Source organism: Mesoplodon bidens, assembly GCF_964165515.1.
Source record: "Mesoplodon bidens genome assembly, chromosome: 4".
In the NCBI taxonomy this organism is placed as follows: domain Eukaryota; kingdom Metazoa; phylum Chordata; class Mammalia; order Artiodactyla; family Ziphiidae; genus Mesoplodon; species Mesoplodon bidens.
In genome coordinates, this window is record NC_138160.1 from 114096588 (window position 1) to 114119414 (window position 22827).

The following is a 22827-nucleotide window of genomic DNA, read 5'->3' on the forward strand; positions in this document are numbered from 1 at the left end:
AAAAACAAAACCCGAAAAACATAAATCTCGATTTATATGGTTTTACAATCAGGTCTTACTGAAGCAGCACAGACTTCATTTCCTTTCTTGCAGATAATATGCAGGAAGAAGAACCCGCAAAGAGCATGCTGGCAATCTGACATATTGTACTATCTGGACTACAAATAAGTCCTGAAATTCATCTGAAGAATGTCAAGGAGTTACAAGAGAGATTATGTAGTGGCCTTGATTTTTATTTTTCTTTACCTAGAATTCTACAAATTCTAAAATTTATCAATTGATGGATCTTTTAAATAAACAGCACCAGTCTTGCCCATTGATACAATTAAAATGTGACTTTCTCAGTTCTTAGTTCACAAGTTTATTATGAAAAACACTGCAGCGCTCTTGTGCAGTAACATCGTCTTACAGGAGGGAGGGAAAAGAAACAGTTCTGTTCAAAACAACTCACCAGGATCTGACAGTAACAGAGAACAACAGGAGGCTGAGATTTGAGAAGGGGAGGTAAACTGAGTGCAGACAAACCATACAATTAAATTAAACAGTATCCCTGAAAATAAACAAAACGATTTCAAAACTCACAAGTAGAGGGGAGGCCTTGGTACTTAGTTTTAAAAATGTTCATTAAGCTCCAATGATTGTTTGCTGCTATTCTTATCTACAGTCATGCTGAGTAAAAGCTATAGCTAAATGGAAGTTAAATTGTATTCACGAGGTGTTAATGTTTACATCTTATTATCTGCAGTCTCTCAGAGAAAGCAAAGTAACTACAAATAGCGCTATGCCAGAAACTGGTTTCTTGACCAACAATGTCGCTTCAGCATGCAATGAACTGGTTCATTCTAAAGTGGTCATGGCTGTTGATGACAAGAGGCTTTGTATTTTTATATGGCACATCTTTTTGGTCCGTGTGAAAACAAGTTTTTTTGAATGTTAACTATTCTCTGACACTTTGTGGAGTTACTGTTGCTCTTCCCATTTCCATTAGGTCAATATATGGTTCATGGCAATACTGTACAAGTTTAAAATTTCGTTACAGGAAGTAGTCTGGGGTACGACGAGTAACATGTGGCTCGCCTCTGCGAGGTGCTGGGTCAAACTGCAAGCTGAAAAACAAGACGTATTTGTTGTTTATACTCCAAGACATCAATGTACTGACAACTAAAATCAAGAATATTAGTCTTTGACTTTACACATTTTTTTAATAGTTTGTTTTTTAAAAAACTTATATATATAGTTGACTTATAGCACTGTTTTAGTTCCAGATGTACAACAGTGTTTTGAAATTTCTATACATTAATTACAATATGATCTAGATATGTCTACTTATCACCTTTCACCATACAGTTATTACAATATTACTATATTCCCCATGTTGTACATTTCATCCCCGTGCAGATATTTACACATTTTCCCCCATCCAATAACTTAATGTAAGAGAACCCTAATCATGCATTTAATAAGGGTCTTCTAGCTGCACGCCTCCTCAAAGAACCAAGGCAACTTCAGCTACAGAGGATATGCTTCTGTATATTTGTAGTTCCTTCTGAGACCATTTGAAAGAAGGATTCTACTAAATAAATAAATAAAGTTTAAAGAGCCTAAGGTACTGTTATCTATTATCTTATCCTCAGATATATTTTATTAACTCTACAATAAAAACATGGATTTAATAGTTAAATCCCTAATAATTCATATTAGGATCTAGGTCTCTGTTGATGTGTTTCAAAGGAAACTTAAAAAATCCAATTGGAATCTGGATTTAGCATAAGCTCTTGAACTGTTAAAACTTCCCATTAAAACTAATATATTCAAGTAATGGTAACCAACGACTCAAGTGTAAATACTTACAAAGAGTATTTTAGAGTATCATCAAGTTCCATGATTGCAGCTTGGTTACCGCAACGATAACAATAGTTTGGAGCACTGAAAATCGTTACTACATTTCGGTCATGGCACCAGTTATATCCCTACAAGGAAAAGAACACAAAAAAATCCGCTGTTTTACTCCCTTATTTACACAACTAAATGTGACTTCTCTCAAGAGGGAAGAAAAAGATCTCCCCTTCTGCCCAAAATGCTTTTTAAAAAGTATTGTTTTGTTTCTGGATGATTTAATATCTTTCTGTACTCCACAGTTTTTTTTTTTCTTTTTGCTGTGCCGTGCAGCTTGTGGGATCTCAGATCTCAGTTCCCCGACCAGGGAATGAACCCAGGCCATGGCAATGAAAGCACCGAATCCTAACCACTAGACCACCAGTGAACTCCTTCTGCCCAACTTAAAAACAAAAACAAAAAAACCCAAACATGTATTTATTTTTTCCCAAAAGTACAAAAGTTGTCTACTATAAAAAGAAAATCCCTAAAAAAAATCACCGATCAGAAAAGGATAAGCTACTTCTTATATATCCGACTTTCGGTAAATAACAGCATTTCTTCAGCCTCTCTTATTGCAGTAGCCCTAAACATGATACAAGAATGAGTATATGGCCATTCCTTGTAGAGGCAGATACATACTCCTGGAGACCAGAACCTTATTAATTCTGTCCTCAGTCAGTACAGGCATTACCTGTACTGCCCAAGGTATAAAGGAGAGGTGCCTCTAGGAACTCCAGCCTCATTCTCTCAAAGCCCATCTGAATGCATGAGTTACTTTTCAAGTATTGTTCACAAATTTCTTTCCCTATCTCTAGCAAAGTCAGACTTTATTGATAATCACAATACAGTTGTATTAGTATTAATCTAAATAGGACCCTAATTTTATAAGTATGCTAATCAATGTTCTACGCTAAGAATTTAGCCCATTTCCTTTTAGCTTCTTCTTTCAAATCACCTGTAATCCTATCATCCAAAGGACCACTTAAACATTTTGGTATATTTCTTCCCAAACTCTCTTCCATACATACACATGTTAAATACATGAAATAAAACTGAGACCATAAAATATTATATTTCACTCTCCCCCATCTTACTTTCCCAGCCTTAAACCCCAAGCACTACTCAGTCATTAAGACTCTGAAAACATTTTACCTATGAATTCATTTGGATCAAAAGTTTGAGATTTTAATTCTAGTGTGCATCTACTGAAAAGGCTCAGGCTATAATGGCAAATTCATCAGAAGAATACATGGCATGTTCTCACTATATCGTACAATTTAAAATTTCCTAAGATTTTCCTTCATTAAGTTTACTTAAAAAGCAAATCAGTCAAAGAACAGAACATACCTCCATCACCAGCTGATGAGCTCTAGACACCAACGTGAGGCCATTGGCATGATTAAATGTCTCAGAAATATCTTGCCCAAAGGTGTAACCAGCTCCTCGAGGAGATATACCCCAACCTCCACGGTCATCTGGATCTGACCATAGCAAGTCACACATTGGACCCTAAAAAGCAAGTTATATTTTAGATTGCCTTTTGCAAAATTGGTTAATATGTGATCTGAGTAATTCACCAGAAGCAGCACCCTACTAAGTCACTTTTTGAATCGTGTTTGCTGAAAATGGTAAAAGGTTTTGCAGATAGAGCCAGATAAATAAACTATTTCCAGATGTCTTTAAGAGGCAGAGCCTGTATCAATGAGTCCCAATAGCAACAAGCCCTAACTAATTAATCTGCCTAATGTATGCCAATTTCAATGTTAGGCAGTAGAGTTTAGTAACTAAGGCAGAATCTCTTAAGACAACCAACACCTAAGTCCTAAACCCAGTCCCAGAGCTGTTGTGATCTTGGTAGGTTTCTTAATGTTAGCTTCTGAAGAATGGGGTCAACAAGAGTGCTCATACCACATGATCATTTTTGAGACTTAAACAAGAAAATACATACAATGAACTAAGTTACAATTAAATATTTCCTTTCTCTAAAAAGTTTTTTGAAAAGAAAAGATTACCAAAAATAAGGTCAATACCTCATGGGGAACTTCTTGTAGGCGATCAAGTGCTCTGATGTGATCCAGTGTATCTATGGATGGTGAGAGGCCACCATGTAGACAGAAGATCTGAAAAGAGTGGTTTACAACATTACCCTCATTTAAAATAAACTACAAACATTCTGGACTAAGCTGCAGGCTGTAGCCCGCATCACTCGGCCCTGTTGGTGTTTCTGTGTTCTGCCAGAACCAGGCTTGTTTCTGCAGATCTTTCTTTCTTGCCTCCCACTCTAAACTATGGAATACACTCCCTTTCTTCCTGATAAACCATCCCTACTGTACCCAAACCCCAATCAGCTCTTCTAAGAAAACATTTCTCTGACCTTACCCTCATCATAGACAATTATTTTCCTTCTCACAGAATTTTCTTGCAGTTTCTTCTGTGCACTGCTCTACTGGGACCAGTAAATAGCTAATTACATCCCCCCGACATGTCCAGAAACAGCCCAAGAGGATGGACGGGCTACATCTTCCATCCCCCTGTGGTCCCAACATATAGTTAGTTCAGTACCCCTCACAAAGACTGCACTTCAAAGAAAAACCCCAAAGGGATGTGAGGATGGAAAAATAAGTTACTGGCACGTAAATGTAAGAAAGCAGATTCTTGAAAATAATCGGCAATGTAAGTTTCAAGAAGACCTACATACCTGCCCATCCACCAAGGCAGTGAGAGGAAGATAGTCAAAAAGATCTGTAAAATATTTCCAAACATTTGCATTTCCATACTTCCGTAAACACTCATCATAGAAACCATATACTTGTGTGATCTGTCTGCTCTCATGATTTCCTCGAAGAATGGTGATGCGTTCACGGTAACGAACCTGAAACAGCAAAGTTGAAAACAACATGAACGGCTGGCTCCTTCAAAAACCAAATAAAAATCCAGCAAACATTCTACAGGGAAATACAGAATCCCAACTTTGCTGGAAAAAACGTCCCACACCCCCACATCACACAAAAGTGAAATCACACCTACAGATCATTTACCCCATGGGGTATCTGACAACCGCATTTCAACTAAAATCAAACTCTCACTACCACTAACTTTATCCCACGCATAATCATCAGCTGCAAAACTCCACCCATGAGGTTTTTTTTTATTACATTATACAACAACCATTGCAATCCAGTTTTAGAACCATTCCATTAACCCAAAAAGATCCCTCGTGCCTGTCTGCAATCACTCCCGACTCCCACTCTCAGCAACTACCCACACTTTGTCTCTTGAGATTTGCTTTCTCTAGAAATTTCATATAAATGGAATCAATACAATATGTAGTTTTTTTGTGTCTGGCTTCTTTCACTTAGCAGAATATTTTTTAGCCTGATCTGTGAATGGATCAGTGGTTTGTCTCATCTTACCGCTCTGCACAGTATTCCATTGTATGGCTATACCATATTTTGGGTTTCTTTCACCAGTAGACTGAACATTTGGATTGTCTGCAGTTTTTGGCTATTATGAATAATGTTTTTATGATCATACCGCATGTAAGGAGTTTCTGTACACATATATGCTTTCATTTCTCTCGGAGAGATTCCTAAGTTTCTAATCTCTCCAACAAACTCACTAACATATGGTATTACTAGCCTTATTGATGAAAGCCATTCGAATGGGCCTGATTCTGACTTTAATTTGCATTTCCCTGATGACTAAGGTTTGAGCATCTTTTCACGTGCTTAATGACCATTCATATATCTTCTTGGATGAAACATCTATTCAAATATTTTGTCCACTTAAAAATTATGTCTACTTATAGGTTTTAAAAATATATATGAATACAAGTACTTTTTTCTTAGTGATGTCTTTTGAAGAACAAAAAATCAATTTTTATGAAGTCTAATTTATCAGTTTTTTAATGGCTTGTGTTTCTGGTATCATATCTAAGACACCTTTGCCAAACCCAAGGTTACAAAGATTTTCTACATTTTATTTTAGAAGTTTCACAGTTTTAGCACTCATATTTATATCTATGATTGACGTTGATCCAATTGTAAGGTATGAGGTAGCTAAGTTCATTTTTTGCATATAGATGCCCAACTGTTCCAGCACTATTTGTTTAAGTTTCCTTTCCCCTGTATTAAGTCTGCTAGGGCTACCATACGAGGTGCCACAGACTGGAAGGCTTAAACAACAGAAATTTATTTCCTCACAGTTCTAGAGGCTAGAAGTCCAAGATCAAGATCAAGGTGTCAGCAGGGTTGGTTCCTTCTGAAGGCCTCTCTTCTTTGGCTAGATAACGGCCATCTTCTTCATGTGTCTTCTCATCTTCCCTCTGTATGTGTCCTAATCTCTTCTTATAAGGACACCAATCATATTGGATTAGGGGTCACCTGTATGACCTCATTTTACCTTAATTACCTCTTTAAAGGCCCTACCTCCAATACAGTCACATTCTGAGGTACTGGGAGTTAGGACTGCAACATATGAATTTGGGGAAGGGGTGGTGGTGGCACAATTCAGCGCATAACACAAACATGAACTCTTAAAGGTAGCATATTTATTCCTCCTCTGAGCACTGGGATTCATCCTGGGCTTTAAGTGCAGGTTAGCTTGCAAGGCTGCTTTCATAGCATCTAGAGTCACTGCAGAAATTTTCCATCATTTAATTCAACTCCTTCAATTTACAGATGCAGAACATAATGACCTCCAAAAATGTTCTGTAGCACTTTACATTATTCAGACCTGTAGCTTCATGAACACTTACACTTTAATTGCCTAAACTTCAGCTCTTGCCAAAACTACATCTCATTGCTTCTCCAGTACTAGAAGATGCTGGCAGCCATCTTACCGTTCTACATATTCTTTAAAATAAAATCATCTCCCCAAAAGTAAAGTCAAATAATTTCTTTTAAGGGAGAAAGGTCATCTCAAAAAAGCTTTTTACCGTTTTGTGTTTCACCTTCAGATCTTTGTATATTTCCCAAAGCTACAACTGGTATAAAACAACATGCTTTCTTTAATTATCATTTCTATTGTTCAAGATTATGTGATGTTTAATGGCTGCAAACTATTCCATTGAGATAAGCCATAATTTAGATATTCACTTACCATTAGATATTTATATCAATTCTTTCTCTGATATTTAAGATGCTACAATTTATGTTTTCATGTAAGTAAAGCTCTTTTCCTCTTAAACTTCTTCCTCTGTACAATTTTAATTATGATTATTGTGTCAAAGGATATAAACATGCCAATATTTGAAATATTTTGCTCCTTTAAAATACTTCAAAAATATATAGAAAGGTAATTATATTACCTCTCATATCCCAAATTACTGAACTAAAATTTCTAGTTAATCAGCCTTCTAGCATTTTTAAATCATGAGGCATTTTCTTCCTTAGAAAATAACCTTCTTGTTTTTATTCTGTACCATTCCCTCATTCAGAATGAAGACAGACCTATGATTTATTAAGTCCCAAACCTGAATATCTAAATTCCTAAATGTGAGGATTTATTCTAAAAGCTAACATGCAGATGCAAAAAAACCCCACAAATCACTGGGTAAAAAAGGACATTCAAGAGGACTGCCATACCCAGTTCAAAATGCTCAAACATAAAATTGAAATTACCTTAAGAGCTACAAGCAGAGTAACTGTTTCAACTGAATAATATCCTCTGTCAACATAATCTCCCATAAACAAGTAATTTGTATCTGGTGATTTGCCACCAATTCTAAACAGTTCCATGAGATCATGAAATTGCCCATGCACATCTCCACAGACAGTGACTGGACATCGAACTTCTTGCACATTGGATTCTTTTGTCAGGATTTCTTTAGCCTACAGATAGAGAAAAATAAACCAAGACATTTCACATTAAACAACATTAACAAAGATATGTTTAATTACACATAAGATATGTTTAAGTTACCCTTAATACAGCTTTAAAGGGCAGAGTCAGCATAAGATGAAACTGTAGACAATTATGATCCCATTAAAATAAGAGGGCAAGGGCTTCCCTGGTGGCGCAGTGGTTGAGAGTCCGCCTGCCGATGCAGGGGACACGGGTTCGTGCCCCGGTCCGGGAAGATCCCACATGCTGCGGAGCGGCTGGGCCCGTGAGCCATGGCCGCTGAGCCTGCGTGTCCAGAGCCTGTGCTCCGCAACGGGAGAGACCACAACAGTAAGAGGCCCGCATACCGCAAAAAATAAATAAATAAATAAGAGGGCAAGACATGCCTGGAACCTATCCACCAGCTATCTCACCTCTGATACCTAGAAAAAAAAACATGTATCAAGATACATAGTCCCATTCCTCTTATCAGTATCATGAGTTTTAGATCTATCAGTTGCCATCTAAGTGCTAAAGAGATCATTATTAGCAGCCATATACGATCAATGAAAATGGAGCAAGACACTCAGGTACCTAGTTCCTTAGCTTTAGAGTTCTAACTACAATGCACTCTAGGATTCCAGGCTACGAGGAGAGGTTTCTTAGTCCTACTTAAAAAAAAAAGATTTTTGGAAGACATTAAAATTTTGTCTGTATTTTGGGGTTTTTACCCTCTTTATATCAAAACATAAACTTCTTATTTTACAACTGTGACTATTCAATATACATGGTTTTTTTTTTTATTTTTAAATTTTATTTATTTATTTATGGCTGTGTGGGGTCTTCATTTCCGTGCGAGGGCTTTCTCTAGTTGCGGCAAGTGGGGGCCACTCCTCATCGCGGTGCGCGGGCCTCTCATTATCGTGGCCTCTCTTGTTGCGGAGCACAGGCTCCAGACGCGCAGGCTCAGTAATTGTGGCTCACGGGGCTAGCTGCTCCGCGGCATGTGGGATCTTCCCAGACCAGGGCTCGAACCCATGTCCCCTGCATTGGCAGGCAGACTCTCAACCACTGCACCACCAGGGAAGCCCAATATACATGGTTTTTATGCTGCTTTCAGAAAACTGTTTGGCATCCTATGCATTCCCCCATGTAACCACAAATTCAAACATCACTTTTAAGAGCAACATAATATTCCACTCAGTAGGAACTCTTTTATTCATTTCAACACACATTTATTGATCATTTATTGTATGCCAAAAACTGTGAAGAGAACTGGGAGATAATCATTCATTTGCTCAACCATGAGTGATACTTTGTGCCAGGCCCTGTGCTAGCCCCTGGAGGTATAGTGAACAAGATAAAGATAGATCATTCCCACACCAGGGCTGGGGAGCGGGTATAGGGGAATGACCACAAACAAGTAATCAAGTAACAAAGTACAGACGGTATTAAGTGCCATGGAAGAAAGGGAGAGAGTAACTGGTGGAGGCCACTTTTTAAGATATCATAACAAAGAAGACAGCCCATAAACGCACACAGTGGAGCAGGAGAGGCAGACAATAAAAGATCATTACAAAAGAAAGGGCCAAGTGTTAAGACATGCTAGAGTAAGCAGCAGTGTTCCGGGCTCACAAAAACTGAGAGCTATGAAAACTGCCTGAGGTGCAAATAATGGGCGGGAGCTACAGAAATGGGATGGGAATAGGAAACTGGAGGACATCAAACACCGGCAGATGCAATCATGTGTATAAAGTCTACGGAGTTAAGCAGAAAAGGTTAACATGGCTAAAGCATAGCATGCAAGAGTAGAGAAGAGAGCACACTGGAGTGGGGGCAGGTTAACAAACTACCCCGGTTTTTAGCACTGATAGTCCTGAATCCCAGGAAACGCCTCAGCTGTACCCAGGCAAACCATGATGACAGTTGGTCACCCAGCTAGGAAATGGAGGAGAATGGAGCATGGATATGGACTGAAAACAAGTCTAATCAAAGTAGTATTAAAACAAAGATCCACTGGCAGAAAATTTGATTAGTGGATTAAGGATTTCAGAGGTAGGGCTGTGGATATGGGTATGTGAGGTGGAGCAGAGCTTAAAGGCCACCCACCAGTATTCAGGGACCAACCCAAGTCTTGCCTAGTCTCCTTCCAAAACATCTCAACCCATATGCTTCTATCTTTTTTGCCAATATCCTGGTCCAAGACACCATCAACTAACCTGGATTACTGTGCTAGCCTCCACAATAAACTCCCTGTTTCTAGTCTTCCTGCCTCCAATTTAATTTCCATGCAACAATCAAAGTGACAGTTTAAAAAATTATCACCAGATTCATTTTATCCACCACTGTCTACACAGCACCTCGCTAGAACAGTGCCCCACGCGCTTAATATATATTTTGAGGGAATCAAGAACTTAAACTGAGACAAGTCATCTTTAGGGAGAGCCATGGATGTCTGCCAGGACAACAGCATAAGTACAGACCTGGAAAGTGGTACCAAGTTCTCTGGAGAATGAAGAAATAACAGGTAATAACCGTAAGGAAAAATGTCCAGGTTTCTAGGTAGAGGACAGAAGCCTGAAAAACACAGGGAATTTTATCCTCAAATAGAAGGATGCAGAACCCATCCACCTGGGAGGGCTACTAGAGAAGGTACAAGACTTCCTCAGGGAAAGTCAGTAAAGCCAAGAAGGTAAAAGTAGTTTGTTCTGAGAATGTGTTTAAAGTGTTTTACTTCATATATCCAATCAACATTTATTGGGAATCTTCTATGTGGGATCAGCAGTATGGAATGGTGTCCCAGAATGTACAGTGGGAGGCTTGGTCAAGGGAAGGTTACACACTGCAATATGCGGGTGAAAATATCATAAGAGAATTGTTGCTAATGAGCCATTGCTCATTACATTTTGAGTGACAACCAAGGATATCAAGGACTGGTTTTAAGGTAGTGGTATGCAACCTTCGCGGCACGTTAAAAAATCACTTGGGAAGCTCTTTAAAAATATCCAGATGCCCAAACTACTCCTCTCCCAATTAAGTCAGAATCTTTGTCTGTGGGATCCAAGCATCAATAATTTTTTTAAGTCTCCCCTCCCCACCCTACACTAGTGCTTTCTTAGGTGCTGCCAAGTTTAAGAACCACTATTTTCAAGTCTCCAAACATTTTGGGAAGCCTATTTCAGGACATTTACCAACCACTGACAACACAATGTTAGTTATTAATTTCATCTAACATTTTTAAATTTAGAAAAAATTTCCACTGTGTTTCAAAAAGATATATTTCTTAAGAAATACATATAATCCATCTCTCTACAGTAATTCCAACTTCTCAATTTATTATTACTAAAAAGTGGAAGTTCACTAGGCATAGTCCATTACTAAACCTGTTTGGAATTAATACCAGGCCTGATGTTTTCAGCACCTAGTACATACTAATGAAAACAGCTATGAATGAAAGATAGGCCCTACTTAAAAGAAATTTGCAGGACTCCCCTGGTGGCTCAGTGGTTAAGAATCCACCTGCCAATACAAGGGACACGGGTTCGAGCTCTGGTCCAGGAAGATCCCACATGCCGTGGAGCAACTAAGCCCGTGCACCACAACGGCTGAGCCTGTGCTCTAGAACCCGCGAGCCACAACTACTGAAGCCCATGTGCCTAGAGCCCGTGCTCCACAAGAGAAGCCACCGCAATGAGAAGCCCACGCACCGCAACCAAGAGTAGCCCCCACTCACCACAACTAGAGAGAGCCCACACGCAGCAATGAAGACCCAACACAGCCAAAAGTAAAAATAAAATAAATAAGTTTATTAAAAAATTTCTTTTAAAAAACGTACTTTTTGGGTTTTTGTCTCAACTTATCAGCTCTCAGATGATCACTACACAAAATACACTAGTTCCAGAACACCACAACAAAAAAGACTGTAGACGTCCTTATTAAAGATTATTCTAGTCAGGAAAACTAATCATAGCATAGCTTCTCTTAGACATCTCTTTTTCTATCACAGGAGTCAGGCCTTATAAATCCCAGAAGCACCTAATAGAACCCCCCTCTATGGGTCACCCAATGGGACCTCTAATGAGTCACCTTTAGTGCCTCCAGGCCTTCACCAACCATCAGTTTCAAAGATAGCTATACAACTTCAACTCTCTGGTTTAATACTCAAAGTAAATGGTACAACCAGACTCTCAAGGTAACTTAGATAACATTAGAGACTAAAAAATTTTTAATAACTACCTTTTCACTCTCTGGTATTCTGACTCCCATAATTTAAAGCCTCATGTCACCTGAACCATACAGAGAATCAAAAGTAACACACACACCTCAAACTTTTGTTTCCCCTAAAACATTTTTCAAGGACTTCAAATGTCTCCGCTAATATAATTCATATTTGAAAAAAGAATTAAGATCAAGCTTTAAGAAACAGTGTAACTAGCATCATACTGATTTATTTATTGGAACCCTACTGAAATTCAGTCTGAATGAATGAAAATTCAGTGAATTTCAATGAATGAACTTCAGTCAGACTGAAATGAATGAATTCAAGGGAAGAACCTTCCTAGAACAAGGTTAAAACTGGAACAAGTTATTCCATTAATAAGAGCTTATCACAAGTAACTGTGGAAAGTTAAAATTTTTTACACCTTCCTGAAATTTAAAAATTTAGATTCACCCAAAGACCAGCAACCTTCAGGAGCATTAATTTATTATAAACATCCTCTCAGCATTCTGAGTTCGGATTCAGAAATCTCACTCTATTTTCAACCTCCTATAAAAAACATCAGGTAATAAAGCCGATGACCTATAGACTTAAGTAAGTCTTAGATATGGACCATACCTAACCACCATAATAACATGAAATTACAAACAAATCAGATTTAAAACAGACCAAAAGACCAACAGATCATCCAAGATTTTTCAAGGAAGGCAAGTAAAATAAAAAAACATGGGCCTCCCTGGTGGCGCAGTGGTTGAGAGTCCGCCTGCCGATGCAGGGGATACGGGTTCGTGCCCCGGTCCGGGAGGATCCCATATGCCGCGGAGCGGCTGGGCCCGTGAGCCATGGCCGCTGAGCCTGCGCATCCGGAGCCTGTGCTCCGCAACGGGAGAGGCCACAACAGTGAGAGGCCCACATACCGCAAAAAAAAAAAAAAAAAACAAAAACATGAACCAACAACAGATTTACCAACCACTTATATATCTATTAATTTCCTTAAGGATATACAACATTGATATCATTCCTACATAATTTACATGGTAGAAAAAGTCACGCAATGCATTTATGCATTTTTAATTATTAAAAGAAAAACACAATGTATTTATGCATTTTTATTAAATCAAGGAAACATTTTAAAATACAAAATGATTACAAGGTAAAAATTCTTTGTGTAAAATGACTGGAAAACAATAAAATCTTAACAGATTGTTTATTTCAGCGGTGAGACTGTAAGAATAATGCTTTCTCAATTCTGCCACACCAGCAAAAACTATTCTCATTTCTTTGTATTCCCTTCCAGTTTACAACTGGGTAACGTCTCATTTTGTGTCCTAAATTTTCATATTCACTGACCCAATTTCCTATAGCGTTATAGTGATCATTGTAAACCACTATATAATATGCTCCTGAACAGATCTACACATGTATTACTGTTTCTTTGAATTATTTTCTTTCAGGAAAATTTCAATTGTGGGATTACAGAGCAAAACAATATTAACAATCTTTGTTCCCTATGTACCACTGGACCTATGCCTAACTTGTGCAGTAATAAATATGAGACTGTACCCATTCTCAGCTATTTCAGATATAAAGTGTTATCTTCTAATTTAACTGGCACTTTTAATTTCAGGGTTTGAACTTTTTATTCCATGTTTATATAGTATCAGTTATTTCTCCTCTTGTACAACGTGTCCACACATATTCTTTGAGTATTCATAGGGAGCCAAAGGTTCTTAGATATTTTTCCATTAAAAATCCGATTATTAATTATAATGTTCATTAGAACTCTAGTTAAGTAAATCTAACATTTCATACTCTAATCCCAGTTGAATACATCTTCTACCAATAGAGCCATAAAGACATAAGAGAAGCAAAACAAAAAACAAAAGCAATAATTAATCTTTGAATTTTACTTCTCAGTTCAAGTAAAAACTGAAGACATTTGAAAACTTTTTTAAAAAGCAAAATAACTGGGGCTGCCCTGGCAGTCCAGGAGTTAAGACTCCATGCTTCCACTGCAGAGGGCACAGGTTCGATCCCTGGTCAGGGAACTAGGATCCCACATGCCGCATGGCACAGCCAAAAAATATAAAATACCTGTAGGGTCAAGCAACCATGACACACATCCTTATCAGGCATGGAAAAATATTTTTTTAAATAAAATAAAAAGCAAAATAATTAAATTTGCAAGCAAGAATCAAGCATTTCAATATCCTAAGAGAATTTCATTTTGCTTCATACTGCTTTTATGAATCAGTGGTAGGTTTCTTTGATTTTCATAACTGTGCAAAAAAAATTTAAGTTCATGATAAATTAGTGTATGCGGCTAGATTTTTATTTTGGTGTGATACATTGGTTAGGACACAGTACTAGCCCTGAAAGCAAAAGAATCTTGAGTTAATTATCTTCAACTATCAAATCTTTCTTCATACCACTTGTCTTTCATTAATTATACTGACCAGATGCCTCTAATATTTTATGAAATATTTGTCTTGATTAAAATCTGTATGATTATAATACTTTCAAAGTATCATAACCCTCCACATAATGTTCTGCAAACAAGTATCTGCTATTTGGTTTAGGGCCTAATGGAAAGAAAAGGTCAGGGATGAGGGATAATTCTAAATTTGTATTCAGAGAAAATACGTAAGGTGATGTTTTCCCATCTGTTTCTGTAAAACAACAATCTTCACCTCTGACCAAAATGAATGACTGCTTTCTTTAAAGCTGTGTGTCTCACGTGCAACAGACTGGCCTCCATCTTTACCAACGAACATACCCATGTGCATGAATTAAACAGTCCCAATCATTCCTGCATAGGGAAAAAAATGTTAATCTACTGAACTGAGAAATGTTGCTATATACACAGTTGTTTAAAATTTTTCACCATAACAATCCATCTTGAATGAGATTCAACCACTCTGGGTCTCAGTCTCCTCCCTCATCTGTGAAAGGTGACTTGGCCTAGAGGATCTTTGAGGTTTTTTTCATCACTAAAATTCTACACATCCTAAAGCACTTCACTTCTTAAGCCTTTTTATTGAAAATCAAAGCCACCCAACAGAGATAGCAGGCATTACTGCTAGTTTACAGATGATGGGCACCAGAGAAAGACAATTAACTTGATCACCACTAGCACAAAAATTCTAAAATCTTTCCTATCTGGAGTTTACTACACGTTCAACCTCCTGACTAATCCAAAACCCTGCTATTAGAGCAAAACAACTAACAGATCCCTACAATGATACTATTTAGACAAAGCTAAACAAATAGTGAAAATAGTACATATAAAGGAAGCATAATAAATTTTGCTTGAATGGACTTCCCTGGTGGCGCAGTGATTAAGAACCTGCCTGCCAAGCCAGGGGACACGGGGTAGAGCCCTGATCTGGGAAGATCCCACATGCCGCGGAGCAACTGAGCCCATGCGCCACAACTACCAAGCCTGTGCTCTAGAGCCCGCGAGCCACAACTACTGAAGCCCATGTGCCTAGAGCCCATTCTCCACAAGAGAAGCCACCGCAATGAGAAGTCTGTGACCCGCAACGAGAAGCCTGCACACCGCAATGAAGAGTAGCCCCTGCTCGCTGCAACTAGAGAAAGCCCGTGCGCAGCAACAAAGACCCAACACAGCCAAAGAGAAATAAATAAAAAATAAATTTAGGGCTTTCCTGGTGGCGCAGTGGTTGAGAGTCCACCTGCCGATGCAGGGGACACGGGTTCGTGCCCGGGTCCAGGAAGATCCCACATGCCACGGAGCGGCTGGGCCCGTGAGCCATGGCCGCTGAGCCTGCGCTCCGCAACGGGAGAGGCCACAACAGTGAGAGGCCCGCATACCGCAAATAAATAAATAAATATAAAGAAAAAGGAAAATAAATAAATAAATATAAAAAAATTTTGGTTGAATGTATTCCAAAAACAAATGCACACTGTCACAGTTAATAATAATACGGACACTCCATAACCTGTGTGAACTACACTTTGCGTGACTATCTAGGTAATCTAATGTTTGTCTTCCAGGTGCACTCTAGAACAAAGGTTCGCTCGGCCTTCTTTCAGGCCCCTCAACAACAGAAAGGTAAAAATTCCCATTGGTGGTAGTAATTAAATGACTAAGGCAGAGGTGGGGACAGGGTGTGCCAGAGTGACTAGCCAGCTGATCACATACAGTTTAGGAAATACCCAGATGCAGACACATACATCTCTGTCACTGCTTTGTTTATCCATTCCAAACCACAATACCAATATATCCGTGGCAACAGCAACCTTGTATTGTGAAGAAATTAAGCTGTTAATCCCAGATTGCTCTTCACAGTTTTTTCAGACCCCACCCCCGCCCCCAGCCATTTACTGGCAATCAGACCTCTGTCAGCCTCTTCTACAACTTCTGCTCCAGAAGCTGAAAGAAAACCTATTTTAAACAACAAACAAAATCTTTCCCCTTCCCAGTTCTAGTCCATTTCAGATCTCACTTGTGTAGGAGAGGGCAGGTTGAGGGTTTTTTCAGAAAAGGATGGTAATGTGAAATGGGTAAGGAAAAAGGTGAAAATAAGAGAAACAGGTCAAAGTATAAAGAAAACGGTAAGGGGTAGGGGGTAGTTCTATGCCACACGTAACTTTTCCTACCTCTCCTCAGCGCCCTCAAAAAAGACCCCTCTCTGGGACTTCCCTGGTGGCGCAGTGGTTAAGAATTCACCTGCCATTGCAGGGGACACGGGTTCGAGCCCTAGGTCTGGGAAGATCCCACATGCCGTGGAGTAACTAAGCCCGTGAGTGCGCCACAACTACTGAGCCTGCGCTCTAGAGCCCGCGAGCCACAACTACGGAAGCCCGCACGCCTAGAGCCTGTGCTCTGCAACAAGAGAAGCCACTGCAATGAGAAGCCTGCACACCACAACAAAGAGTAGCCACCACTCGCCGCAACTAGAGAAAGCCCACGTGTAGCAGCAAAGACCCAACGCAGCCAAGAAAAAATAAATAAATTTACAAAAACAAACAAACAAAAAACACCAACCCTCTCTATCATGCGTCAACCCAAACCCAATGTCTCCTGGTTTTCCTAGCTTATCTCCTCCAAACTAAACAAGTAATACGCCACAGGTAACTGACAAACCTGACTTACAATGAGATAGGGGGAAAAATGAACACCAGACTACTGTTAACTCAAATGCTGGGCCAGTGCCCATCATTCTTTCTATAGCATGAGTTTCACCTTAGTCCTATTGCCCATATTTGCAAACACAGAACTCTTGGCTCTGATAGAGAAAACAAAGGCAGAGTGGGGCAGGGGGTGGGGGGAACTTGTGTGTCTGAAGAGAAGAACTGTTCACCTTTTTGGTGTTTCCTCATTAAGTCAACTCAAAACCAACTGCACTACCGCTTCATGCCTGGGAGATCACAGAATACACACAGGCAAACAGCCTTGACTGTGGAAGCTATGAGGATAAAAAGAAAGGCATTTAAACACGCTTAATGAACAATATAAATGTCAGTTACACTTTATTAGAGTATTTTAGAGCTTGGTCTCTGGATCATGATTTACACTATCTGAGAATACACAGAAAATTAACTGGGGTTTTCATCTCACTAATCTTATTTGAGAGGCAAATGCAGTTAGCCACGTCCAAAATTGAAAAATAATTACTGTTTCCTCCTCCAGGAGAGAGTGGGACAACAGTATGTGACATGAATAGGAAGCTCTAAAGAACAAAAATTATGCGTTCTTTTACAGAGCTGTTGATTCTACAATTCAGTCTGGCCCCAATTCCTCTGAGTCTTCATTATTAACACTACCTCAGAAAAGAGAAGGGCGCTGTGAAGCAAGACTAAAACATTGGCAATCTCAATTTAGCCCCTGTAGTCAAGTCACTTTATCTTTCTGAGCTGTGGTTTCCATCTCTAACTGAGGATAACTGTCTCATAAACCTGTTAAGGGAACTGTGTATGTGAAATTACGATGAAAACAATATTCTGTATCATGCTCCCCCCACAACTGCTTGTTCTCAATATTCAAATTACCTTTATGGAAATAAGTCAAACCACCTTTTAAATTAAACACACATACAGACTCACAAAAATACATTACCCATTTCATATAGGAATTTAACCTTGGTCAAGTACTTGCAGGTCATCCAACTAGCAGGAAGACTCATGCTGCATTTTATTTATAGTGCTTGTAGAGCAATGGAAAACAGCATACCTAGGTAAAGAACTCCTTTGGAAAAAAAAATCTGGCTATCAAACAACATTCTCCACAAGTTTGGTAAGACATGAAAGCACAAACCCAAAACTCATACCTAAATGAAGCCACTGCTGAACATAACAAAAGACTATAGTTAAAGCAAAAGCAAGCTGATACTATTTACTTCTTCCAATAGGTAGATGGAAACATACCAGTCCAGTTATACAGGTGTAGTAAATGACTACAGACCTGTGACTATAGGCAAAACTGCTTCACTCACAACAAATTTTTAAACAACCAACAAATTATGATCCCCAAAATGACAAGATATATTGCACACACAACAACCCTGTCTTTGATATAGACTTTAATCACATCTTGGGGGAAAAAAGCTTAACTAATTAATAACATAAAAACCATATTCACCCTTGTCTATAAACACACTTTCCTTCTTATAATCAAAGAAATAATCAACTATTATCAAATAGCTATCTCCACCAAGTATCGTTTCTTTAAAAGGAACAAAAGAAAGAAAAAAAAAACTATTATACTGAGAACTTTTGCTTCACTAAAAAGATTTGTACAAAACATGTTTCAAGTCATGCATCCTAACTTATCCCATATACCTAAAAAGCTGCCTTCAAATTAACTTAGTTTGGAAGGTTAATAATGCTCCAAAAGTTGGAATACTTACAAGTTAAAAACAGTTTGAAGGCTGTGTGATAGTCCCCCAAAAGGATTCATTCATGTTTTGGAAATCTAGCTTCAAATATTTTCTCCTTTTTTTTGGCTCTAAGAATTAAAATCTTGACACAGTAGATGAGCAATGGAGATTTCAGCATAAATTGATTAACTTCACTACATCTTAGTTTTACAAACATGTGGCAAACAACGACCATTTACCAGATGGATCGAGCTTCAGCCACCCCACTGTAACTCCAGTATTATCTTCTGTTGTCTCCAACACAAACCCTCTACTTCTGTGTTCCATCTACTACTGACTTCCAAGTAGATTCAGGCTCCTTGAGAATAAGCATGATTCTTTTTCATTGCTTTTCATTCATCTCATAAAAGTAAGCAATCTTGGATATCCAGTAAGCGTTCAATATTTAAACACAGAGTACTAATTTAAAATGGAACTGTATAATCTAAGATTAGAAGGAACCTTGGAACATCTATTTTAATTCTAGTTTATAGACAGGAAAATGTGGACCAAGTGAAGTGGTTGCCTCAAGGTCAATCACAATTAGTTAGTGGCAGAAAGAGGACTAGTGCCAGTTCTAACTCACAGTCCAGTGGTCTTCCAATTACATCACTGCTCTCTTGCGATGTTTTCTACACAAATGACCAGTTATCTAGCCAACTACTGACTCAAAGTCTTATACAGAGTAAAAACTCAACCTCAGAAGTCATTAAAATCATCACTTATAGTACCTAGAAACTAAGACCTAACACTATACATTAAATAATTTTTAAAAGCCTATTTCTATACCTTTAAAACAAATATTATTCTCATTTGATGGAAGCAAATTAAGGATCAAGAAGCAACAAAAGACTACATTGCTACCATTAAAATTCAGCTCCAAGAGATGATGTGCCACCTCATCAACTAATAGGAGAGTTTTGTCGAAGCATGGGATAAATGAATCTGAGTTAGACTCACTTAAATTGCAATTATTCACAGAATAGTTTCTGAAAAAGCCGGTTTTAGGAGCATATACATCAAACTCATGAACCTAATTTTCACATCAAGCCACAAACAAGTCAGCATAATTGCTTTCTAATAACTCTTCACTAATACAAAATGCTAATATGATATTCCACAACTCTGTGGAACTAAAAAGAAATGCTGCAAAGTTAATTTTGAAAAGGTAAATTGAAACATTCATGGTGGAGCTCATCATTTTCTCTACTTAGGAAACTGAATTATAAGACAAACCCAACAGGCTATCTGTTTCCCCAACTCCTTGGAAAAAACAAATCAGAATTAGGTAATTTAAAACGGACTTACTAAAATAGATTACAACATTCCATTTTCAACACCTGTGAGATAAATTATTTAAACACTAAGCACAATATCTGGGATACTGTAAAAGCTCAATCGATAGCTATTCTTATCATTACTACCACTATTTAAAGTCACAAATATACAAACAACTTTTCCAAGAAAGAGCCAGGATACAAAATTTGCTCTTACAGTTTATGTTGCTCGTTTTAAAAAGAAAATGGCAAAATGCCAAGTACGTTAGACTTAGAGAAGCGTTTCACACTACCCAATTTGAGTCGGCATATAAATCATAAACTGACACTTGATTTCCAATCCCAAAGTTCCTTATGTAGTATGACTCACCAAATTCTCCATTCTTCCAACTATGAAAAATAAGTTATACTCCTCCCTATGACTACCACCATGACATTCGTAGAAACTAGGTTAGAAACTCATTTTAACATTCTTTAAAAACACGCTTCAAATAAGTCTCTGGAAAAGATATCTCGGTGAGTTTAACACAAACCACCCAAGATAGTGCTAAAGCTGTGTGACCTTTAGAGAGGTCCTAGGATCTGGTCTACAAGGTTGCCGTTCGGGGAGCTTCTGGACAGCTTTGGACCTAAGAATTAGGTCTGAGTACAAGTAAAATGCCTCTTACTCATCTGAGTCCCAGGCCCCACTCCCAGGCCATAGAACTCAAGTTCTCTTACCTACATCTCAAAACCGTCCCCAACCCTGACCCACAGGGTCTCCGCTCCCCACAGCCACCTCGCCCCGCGCCAAGGCCGGGAAGCTCTGAAGCCCCGGAGTTGGGCGAACGGCGCCATTTTAGGCGGCGGTGGCAACGACAACCAATCCCTGCGCGGGAGGCAGAGGGCGCCGGGTCGCCCGGGAGCCGCCGCCGGGCCGCGGCGGGCTCCGGTCTGGGAGGCTCGGGGGGCCGGGGCCTCCGCCATGTTGCACCCTCCCCATGGCCACCTCCTTCTTTGCGGGCTCGGCCCGCCGTGGCTCCCGCATCCGAGGTGCAGCTCACCTTCTCGCAGAGGCTCTTGACCTGGGACTCGGAGAGCTGCTTGCACTCGTTCAGCTGCTCGACCCACTGGTCCAGCTCCTTGGTGAACACCTTCTCGTCCATGATGCCACCCGCCCGAACCGGCTGCCGCTCCGCGCTCCTCCCGCGCCGCCGCCCGCACACGGGCCACACGCACACGCCGCCGCCGGTTCCCGGGGTACTTGTGCGGGTACTGGCGGTTGCTCGGCGCTAGCGCTGGCCCGCTGGCTCGCCCCTCCGTGCTCGGCCACCGGCCGCGGCCGTCCTCCGCTCACTCTAGCCCCGGAGCTCTGCTCTCTGTAATGGCGGCCGCCGGCGTGGTGACGTCACGCCCGGCGTCAGGAGGCGGCGGGTAGAAGGGCCGGGACCAGAGCTGCGCAACTGCAGCGCCAGCCCGGATCAGCCGCCAGACTGGAGTGCTAGGGACAGAGGCGCAGGCGCAACGTAGCCAGCTGGTAACAGACACCTTAGCCTTTAGGGCGTTGTCCTCCAGAAGGGAGAGGCCGAGGGGGAAGGGAAGACAGAGACCAAGCAGGGACCAGACTTGCAGCTGGGAAGTAGGCTAATCCCAGAGCAGTACGTCCTGCGCGGCTGAGGCGCGGACGTGGCGCAGGCGCAGTCGGGGAGGGAGGGTGGCTCCTTGCTGCTGAAGACTTTTTCTCGAAGGCGATACGCTTCGGGTCTTCACCTGGCGACTGAAATCAAATCACGGAAATTAGAAATGCGACCCCATGGCTCCTCCGTGATACAACACTGGAATTGCGTGGGATTCCTGCATCTTGGGGGCAAGAACGGCCGCCGAGTGGTAACCTGGTTGGAGTTGCCACCTTCGCCTCCGGGCGCGGCCGGCACCTTGTAATTAGGTCACTCGTAGGCGGAGGAGGGTGTACCTGTCGGGGGAGGGCCGCGTAGTGCACCTGACTCCCCCGGCACACACCTATCCCCGGGCCTAGATGTCTCTTCCGGCGCGATGGCTGGGGCCTCGTAGCTCTCCTGGCTTCCGCACGCCCTGCGCAGCCTCACCCCTTGTACCCAAGGTGTGCGCCTTCCAACTACTCCGGTTCCTCCTGGGGAGAGACGCTCTCCTCCCCTAACCCCTGCCCTCTCGGGCCTACTTTCTCAAGGAAAGGCCGCAAGGAGATGGATGCACCCGTCCTGCCCGGGACCCGGTCGTGTTAGAAGCGGCAGTGGTCCGCGCTTTAAATAAAGCTCGGATACCCTAGGATCGGACCTCTGTCTGGCTGTTGAATCTCTTTGAGACTTGTGAAATGTTTTCACATTTCGTCGTCCTTCCCTTCACAGAAATATTTGGCTCCGTAGAGTGCCAACTATGTGCTAGATCCATGACTAGGAGACAGAAGGGTCATCCAAACAGACACGGTATCCTACCCTGGTGGAGCTTGTATTCTCCCAACAGTACTTCCTAGGATGGTCTGCGGATATGTAGGCAGAAGAGCGATTATGATGTCCACAGGACCTGAGAGATAGAAGCTTTCCAAAAGACATTAAACCTCAAAGGGCAAGGCAAGAGGTGTGAACCTGGTCCCTGTCTTCTAGACTCCTTACCCCCAATAGCAGCCAACCCAAGTACTCAGCAGTGTGCTGGAGGAGAGTTCTCACTCTGCAGCCTTGACCACATCATCCTGACCAACAGGCTGAAGAAGGCCCTGGGGGCCAGAATCAGCCAG

The 22827-nt window shown here is 40.6% G+C and overlaps 1 protein-coding gene across 1 annotated transcript; it reads right to left on the bottom strand.

The window, feature by feature from the left end:
* Positions 1 to 345: 345 nt before the first annotated feature.
* Positions 346 to 21427, bottom strand: PPP2CA (protein phosphatase 2 catalytic subunit alpha). The gene is made up of 7 exons (XM_081231122.1): positions 21122 to 21427; positions 7500 to 7709; positions 4577 to 4750; positions 3909 to 3998; positions 3226 to 3387; positions 1852 to 1970; positions 346 to 1106 (listed from the first exon to the last, which is right to left on the bottom strand). The coding sequence occupies exons 1-7, from the start codon at positions 21221 to 21223 to the stop codon at positions 1034 to 1036; spliced, it is 930 nt and encodes a 309-aa protein (XP_081087248.1). The 5' UTR covers positions 21224 to 21427; the 3' UTR covers positions 346 to 1033.
* Positions 21428 to 22827: the final 1400 nt, after the last annotated feature.

Bases quoted from the DNA above. Each gene is read 5' to 3' on its own strand.
- PPP2CA (XM_081231122.1), bottom strand. From the start codon at position 21,223: ATGGACGAGAAGGTGTTCACCAAGGAGCTGGACCAGTGGGTCGAGCAG. The intron at 3,388-3,908 runs GTATTGACCTTA...CTTGCTTTTTAG, and splicing joins TACAAGAAGTTCCCCATGAG to GGTCCAATGTGTGACTTGCT. The intron at 1,107-1,851 runs GTAAGTATTTAC...CTTGTTTTTCAG, and splicing joins GATACTCTAAAATACTCTTT to CTTGCAGTTTGACCCAGCAC.